The sequence below is a fragment of the Quercus lobata genome, chromosome 3, assembly GCF_001633185.2.
Source record: "Quercus lobata isolate SW786 chromosome 3, ValleyOak3.0 Primary Assembly, whole genome shotgun sequence".
NCBI classification, from domain to species: domain Eukaryota; kingdom Viridiplantae; phylum Streptophyta; class Magnoliopsida; order Fagales; family Fagaceae; genus Quercus; species Quercus lobata.
This window is the reverse complement of record NC_044906.1, coordinates 65,696,948-65,704,796: the sequence shown is the minus strand read 5'-3', so window position 1 is coordinate 65,704,796 and position 7,849 is coordinate 65,696,948. Positions and strand designations below refer to the sequence as shown.

At 33.5% G+C, this 7,849-nt stretch overlaps 1 protein-coding gene across 6 annotated transcripts; it reads right to left on the bottom strand.

The window, feature by feature from the left end:
* Positions 1-3,308: 3,308 nt before the first annotated feature.
* LOC115982903 (protein TWIN LOV 1) lies at positions 3,309-7,580 on the bottom strand. 6 transcript variants are annotated; one of them, XM_031105654.1, is made up of 8 exons: positions 7,308-7,580; positions 6,409-7,155; positions 5,607-5,814; positions 5,425-5,489; positions 5,202-5,281; positions 5,038-5,093; positions 4,890-4,953; positions 3,309-3,655 (listed from the first exon to the last, which is right to left on the bottom strand). In XM_031105654.1, exons 2-8 carry the CDS (start codon positions 7,004-7,006, stop codon positions 3,503-3,505), a joined length of 1,224 nt encoding a protein of 407 aa, XP_030961514.1. In that variant the 5' UTR covers positions 7,007-7,155; positions 7,308-7,580; the 3' UTR covers positions 3,309-3,502. The 6 variants fall into 6 exon arrangements, with proteins under 6 accessions (XP_030961514.1, XP_030961516.1, XP_030961513.1 ...); XM_031105656.1 differs by having other exon boundaries at positions 5,607-5,688; positions 6,409-7,114; positions 7,211-7,576; XM_031105653.1 differs by having other exon boundaries at positions 6,409-7,114; positions 7,211-7,575.
* Between the last annotated feature and the right edge of the window lie 269 nt (positions 7,581-7,849).

Sequence of the window (7,849 nt, the reverse complement as noted above, 5' to 3'; positions counted from 1 at the left end):
GGAAATTGATAAAAACTTTACTACATATTTGATTATTTTAATTCTCTAAAAGACCGTTCTAGAACTATGTTCAAAATTTTTGTACTTTAATACATAACATAAAATATAATGTGTAGAATAAAATTTATTATCATATTTTGAATATTAATTTGGCTCCCTAACATAAATTTTTAATTTTTCCATTTAGTATTTCGTTCTATGCTTCACTAATTACAACTTGTCACATACCCATTCTTTCTTATAAAATAATCAAAAGTTTAAAACAATTAAGGGGAAAAAAAAAAATCAGACACATAGCACATATACCACCACTATAAGTACCTTGATAGAACTTAAAAAGGGTAATTCACATTTTCATAAATAAATAATAATAAAAATGTGACGTATTAGGTTGAAAACGTTAAGAACTTAAGCGTTTGAACTTCTCCGTTAGGACAGTCTGCTTGAGAGACAGTTTTTTGAATTGACTTATAAATTATAACTTTATAGTTTGTATTCATTCATTCATTCAACTTTCATTTATATAAATTATAACTTTATTCATTCATTTCATTTACATTTAATTTAACTCTTTAATCTTTTTTATATTTTTAAATTAAAAAAAATCAGAAAATTAATTAAATGAAAAAATTATCATTGGGTATAGAATGTAAAGAAACAATACATTAATTAGATTAATATTTGCATCACGGTGTAGTACGAATGAAAAATAAAGTCGTATTTAACAAAATTTCAATTCCAATATAATGTGCCAGATACATATTGAGTGATACTTCCAAAATGGAAAAGGGAAAAACCCTAAAATTCCAAAGTAGACTAATCAAAATTATCTAAAATATTTTTCTTCACAATTAGAATAAAAACTTCAAAAAAAGAAATAAAAAATTACATATTCAAACAAGCAAAATCCCTTCAGCATCATAGTCACCATTGTAAAACTGCTGGTTGAAATTTCTTGAATTCTTCAAAACCCACAACAAAACCCACTTGCTCCAATCTTTTCCTTCATATATATATTTAGATTCTCACATAACAAAATTTGTAAGGAAAGCAGCAAGAGTTCGTGGTTGGTGAAAATCAGCAAACATTAACTCATCTAACCAAGCCTCATCCAAAGAAGCCCCACTTTTGGCAAATCCACATTGACCCACCTTCAAATATTTCCTAGGAGCCTTCATGTCAAGAACCCTAAGGAGTGTTTCCAAAGAAAGAAGATTTTCCATGCAAAAATCACCACCCAAAAACTCATCTATCTCAAGCTTTTCAGTGTATGAATCTTCAGAAGAACCTTGCTCCGAAAGCATAAGAAAGCAACTCTCATTATCATCACAACAAAGAGCAACGCTTTTCTCATCCGGGCTTTGCTCTGCTACAAGCGCATGAAAGAAGCTCTCATCAGAAGGGAGGACATCATGTGCAGAAGAAGATTGCATCTTCCACTTGTCTTCATTACCAGCAAAGCCATAGAACTCCATGGTTAGTAACCCAATAACAGAACCAAGAATTACTCTTCTTCTTGATGATAAAAGAGCGTTTGTGAAGTTTGAACTTTTGTAGCAATACTATAACTATACCTAGTTTTATATGGGTTTTAGTATCAGAGTCGGTTTTTTTTTTTTTTTTTTTTTTTTTGAATCACGCATAGTCGGTTTAGGAGAAAGTTAATAATTGTGTTTGATTTTTGAAATCAGAAAGTTTTACAAGGTTTTACTATCACTCTCCGACTCTGAGTGGGTAAAGGTTGTAAAAGTGCTTTAACTTTCACAACTAGTCTATTTCTTTTCTGTTTTTATTCTGTTTTATGAAGAAAAAAAAAAAGATTTTCGGCCGACCCATCTGTTATTAGTTATTACTGTTTTACTGTAAACCAAAATAAAAAGAAATATTACCACCAGATGAGGGCTAAAAAGGTTTGATCTGTGCTCGATGCGTAGAGCAATTAAATTTCATAAGGAAATAGGAAAAATAATATGTCCCAAGTAATGTTTTTCTTTACTTTTAAACTATAAAAATAACTATTTGTAGGGGTGTGCATCCTACATGCCAACCCAACCTCTTTGATTCGCTATTGGAATTTGATTTTAGGTATTGGGTTGGGTTGATTTGGTTTCAAGTTGACAAATTTTTCAATCCACTTGATCCAACGCCACTTAATATATATATTAACTTATTCTATTACCTTTACTTTAATATTTTTAGTTTGATTTATTTTGGTATTTAGACAATTCATTTGATAATTTTAAAATTTTAAAATATAGTTTAGGCATATTATGTGAATGGTAATAATTTATTGAAACATTACTTAAATAGTTTATGAAAACTCAATTTTTTACAAGGCATAAAATATTTAAGCCCAACTTATCAATCTAGCCCAACCCATGTGGAAAGAATTTAGTGGGATTTTACACGTGTGATGGTTGGGATGGATTGAAAATTTCTCAATCCGGGTTATACACGCCTCTAAGAGCCCCAAGATAGGAAAATACCTATAATAATGTTTTGTTGACTCATTTTAAAAGAGTTTTGCTAATTTAGAGCTTATAGTTCAACGGATACTTTTTGATATATTTAACCCAAATATTAGAGTTTAAATCCTCTTATTCAACTATTTATAAAAAAAAAAAAAAAAAAAAATCAATTCATCGATTTTTTGTCCTCCCAAAAGTTTAAAGGATAAAAGTTCGTAAACGGTGCCAATCATATGATAAACTGAATGTTAATAATAAATGTTCAGTTTTCTAGAATTCTTTACTACTTTGGTATGATCCATATAGACCCATCGGAACCAACTTCGAACTAGCCAATCTTCTTGTCCTTTCGCTCAGTTATCCCAGCTAGCCAAGGATATTGCCATGAATTCATCAATCTCCAACCAGCTCGCATACCAATATTAAAAATAACTGAATTTTACAGTATAGATGTACCACCAGTCACAATTTCAAGCTGTAATTTAGGTTGATATAGCCGTTACTTCTTATTACAAAGTTCCTATTTTCTTTCCCCAAAAAAAAAAAATTAAACCTAATTTCACCTCCACGTTTTAAGCGACCCATTCAAAATTCACACTGATTCTATATCAAATATCATTGCCACCTTTACGAGAACCAAAGGCCATGCACTAGCTCTATTATCGTATCTATGTAACACATTAGTCTGGCTAGGTAACACTCAGAGAAATGTCACGCAACAAATATTAGTTCAATTTGGGGTCCACATAAAAATTTGACCCTGATAGCAAATTATGTGCTTTTCATTTTAAAAATTTTAACCATAACGATGGGTCAATATGTTAATCACACAGCAGCAAATTAATCCGAAATCAGATATGTCTGATCATCAATTCTAGTCAGTCCCAATTTAACTGAAACATGCAAATGCGTAGTTTCAACCTTATATTGAAACATTTTATATATAAACAGTATGAATCTAACAAGGTTCTACTAGCGTGACAAATAGTATTTAAAACACAAGCAATCAACAGATAAAGAATGCAGAGGTTGTTCTATGATCTAGAAGGGCCAGCACCCATAGATAAGCTCCTTACTGCAACCTTAACTGCGCCAACGACACTACAATGCCTCATCTCAGGGCAAAGACCATTTCTGTCTTGGTTCTTGCAGCCTTCTTCAATCTGAACACCCACAAAGTATGCTACCTGAACAAGCATAAACACAGTAAGCTAAGACAAGAACTGCATTAGGCAAGCACAAGAAGGAGATGCCAGAATTGCAAGTGGTTTAGTGTAAAATCAGCAGTGGCAGTCTAATGTTTGAACTGATTACATGGGTTTTTCGGGACTTTAGTCCATGATCATTCAACAAAAGCAACTGGCAGTGGAACAACTTGGAATGTACCAAAAGTCCGCAAAAGTTAAAACAGTTTGTTCTTCATAAGTTGATAATTGAAGGTAATTGAAAACTGTCAAGCTACTGTAACTTTTCAGTGACCAATACATTTCACTTTAATCGTTATAGCCAGAGTAAGGCAATAGATTTGCATTTGAAACCTACACCAAAAACATCTTAAATCTGCGCTTGACTTGGACACATGCATCTATAAGGAGACAAAATTTGTTGGCACGAAGGCAAGTAACAAGGAATTAAAGAATGTTAGGGAGAGAAAATTCAAGCCGGTAAAACACAATTTGTTCATCAGCACTGCATAACTTAAGTCATTTCATTTTCCAAATCATCTTAAATGTAACCACTTTCATCATATCAAAATTAGTAAGAACACCATAATTTTACGGACGTTGATGGAATTTCATCATTTGTGTTAGTTGCTTTCCCTTTAGCTAACCATAAAGAATCACAATTATATGTAAAACCCATAGAAATTTATTCTTCTAGTCTACTAGGGTCAAATGTCTAGCAACATTAGTTCATCTCTAAATAAGCGCCTTTAACAGCTAGGAATCCATATATTATGAAACATGCAGTCCAAAATTAGCATATTATTCAAAATATGAAAGTTGCAGAGCTCAATGACAAAATTAGGGGATTCGGTCTTGTTCAAAACTAGAAACCATAAAAGGCTTCTTGCAGGTCACACTACATCTGAGAAATTTAGAATATCATGATATACAAAGAAGTTTCCCTTAGAAACCAGCTTCACCAAACTGAGTGTATAATGTCAACCAGTTTCCAAAACTAACAAGAACCTACATAAACAGTCCATATTATAATAAAATCACGCCAACTTTCAGGCATAATAAGAATTCAAGTTCACACATGGGCAAAATATTAATCTCCTCACTGTTCGGACACTGTAACAAAAAGAAAAGACTACGACTGAATGAAATGCATTATCTATCCCAATAATCTTCAATCAATCCAAAAGCAAATCAAGTTGAAAAGTACCAGGTGTAAAAACTTAGCATATAACAATACCTTTCCAGAAGCATTACGAACAGGCGACATATGGAGATAATTCCAAAACGAACTCTTGTCTTTCCTGAGAATTAAATAGCAATTTATTTTGAAAACTTATGACAAGTTAAATCCTTGAAACACATTGCTAGCATAGTTAAGTTTCAACCTGTAATTTAAGATACGTACTGTGCATGCCTGCTCAGTTTGTATGCTTTCCTTTATCTGGGAAACAATAAGCAACATATTTAACAAGGTGTATGCTATCAATAACCTTAGTCACTAAATCACATAGAAATTCAAAAAATTATAGAAATGAATAAATGAAGGTACTTGATATAAAGTTGAGAAATCCGTATCCGCGCCACTTAAAAATCTACAATTGTGCCCCAATACTTCATTTCTAGCATATCCTACAAAAGTAAGAAACTGGTATAGATAACTGCATATAGAGGACTGTTTAATATTTATATAAACCGCATGGTCTAGAAGAAATTTATTGTAATGAATTCACCACATGGAGGATACCATTGTATATTTGGTAAAGCTCTGATACCTGTCAATCTTAAGAAAGCATCACTTGCGTAAACTATAGGCATGTCAGGAAGGTGTGGGTCAGTTCTGCAATGGCAACACATAAATTGCATTCACACGAAACACAAAGTAAAGACATCAGAAATCTTCATAATGCACGAAATCCACTGTAAAACAACAAAATAAGAATCTGCAACAACTCACAATACAAAGCTTTGTTTGATTCTACCAAGAGAGATATTCAAGGATGAACTAAGAATGCCTGCCCCAGGTAAGCTGTGTCTCTCTGCACAAACAAATCTGCCTGTTAACTCGCTATGGCGGGTTAGCACAGAGAATATTTTGTTAATGGCATCTTCAGCCTTTTGCCTCTCTAGTTTACTAGCCTCACATGTTTCTTCAATACCTAATCCTGTATGCCGCAGATAAATCAGAACACAACCAAAACATAGAAAGAAAACAAAAAGGATATCTAAAGAAGTATACCTAGTAGGCTAGTACACTTTAAAAGGAAATCTAAGAATGATCACTGAAATTGAATGTAAAATGTGCAAATTCATTTCAGATTAAAAGTCGGTGAATACAAAACAACAATCAAAACCAAATATTACACTCTATATATGCAAGTAAACGGTCAAGATTATTAGCAAAATCATAATGCTTGAGAGAGAGAGCTCAGAACACATTCAAAAATTAAGCACCACACTAAGAAATCAAGTATTAAGAACTCAAATAACCAAGTGCATACTATTAGGAAATGAAGAAACGATATGAAAAAACACAATACGGAGTACAAGATAAATTACACAAACAACATGACCTTCCGTCCAAAATAAGCTGCAAGAATTAAGTATGAATGCACCATCACAAGCAATACAAACGGAATTCGATCATACAAGAGCTAAACATGAACACAATATCACAAGAAGTATAATATAATTTCATCATACAGTGTACAACAACTATAAGTACAAATCATATTAATTCACAAATTAAAAACACAAACCTCTACTACTATCATCCAACACCGACTCCAAAGCCAAAACACGACTCAATTCCACCGGAGTATCCGAGCACACTTCCCTCCTACATGATCCAAACATGATATTAGTATTACCACACACCCTATCCACCTCCTCACACATATTCGCCCCATTCCTCACAACCCCACTTGCCAACCACCTCGGCCGCCGCGGAGGCGAAATGGGCACCTGAACTCCCACAAAATGGATGACCCTCCCATCCTGTTTACTAAAAACCGGGCTCAAATGAAACAACATCCAAAAGGGTGTCCCATCCTTGCGATAATTCAACAAATTAATCTGCATAGACCGCTCTTCACGAATGGCCTCGCGTATTTCCATAACCGACTTCCGGTCAGTTTTTGGACCTTGAAAAACCCTGCCGTTCTTTCCAACCACCTCATCTTTCGTATACCCGAACACCTTCAAGAACCCTTTGCTCGCAAACACAATAGGGTGGCCAGAGATGGACGGGTCAGTGATTGTGAAGCTGTGAGGCAATTCGTCGAGCGCTTGGCGTGCACAATACGAGTAGCAACTATCGAACGAATTTTCTATATTGAAATTCAACTGCGATTCCATCCTCTTCCTTCCTCTTCTTCCTCTTCTTCTTCTACTACTACTACAACTGCGAATTCTTCGATTCTCCTTGGTCGGTCCAATCCCATGTGGCACTCTCAACCTCGTTTGCTTTCAACAAAGCAAAAAAAAAAAAATACAAAACCAAACACCTAGAAATTCAACAAACCCATCTCAGAAATGATATAAATAAAACAGAAATGTCACCTTAAAAGCCATAATCAAAGCGAAAAAAGCTACATCGCGTGGAGGAGCAGAGTTAGAGTGAGACTAAAATAGTACTGTAATGAATTATTACGGAAACCTGATTGTGAAATTAGAGACGAGAAATGTAAAATATCTTGATCAAAACTTGTGGTATAGAATGTGAGAACGATGGTTGAGAGATGCCCATCAATCGCCTTTGGCTCATGAATGGAAAGAAAGAGAGATTTTGATCTCAACACTCAACAGCGAAGCAAAACAACACCACCAAAGCAGTACAACAACAAAAACAACACCACCACCAAAGTATGCAGAGTCACACAAAAATTTTCTAGATTTTTTGTTTCTACTTTAATTTTCTCTTAATTTTGTTTTGTTTTGTCTGGTCGGCTGTGAATGGGAAGCCCTTTCTTTTTTTATTTTACTGAGTTGTCGTTTTTTTTTTTTTTTTTTTTTTTTTTTTTTTCTTTTTTTTATTAGATCTCTTATACAACCATCAGAGATATTATCAATTGAACTAACTGAAACCCACTTTTTTTTTCTTTTCAATTAAAATCAAAATGGATAAAGTTCAAATATCTTTTTTGAAATAAAATAGGTGTCAATTTACAATTTTAGTTTGTTTGGGTGAAAAAAAAAATT

Coding starts and splice junctions, on each gene's coding strand:
- LOC115982903 (XM_031105653.1), bottom strand. Junction 5,815..6,408: donor GTTGGATGATAGTAGTAGAG/GTTTGTGTTTTT, acceptor TGCGGCATACAG/GATTAGGTATTGAAGAAACA. Junction 3,656..4,889: donor TTCGTAATGCTTCTGGAAAG/GTATTGTTATAT, acceptor ATGCTTGTTCAG/GTAGCATACTTTGTGGGTGT.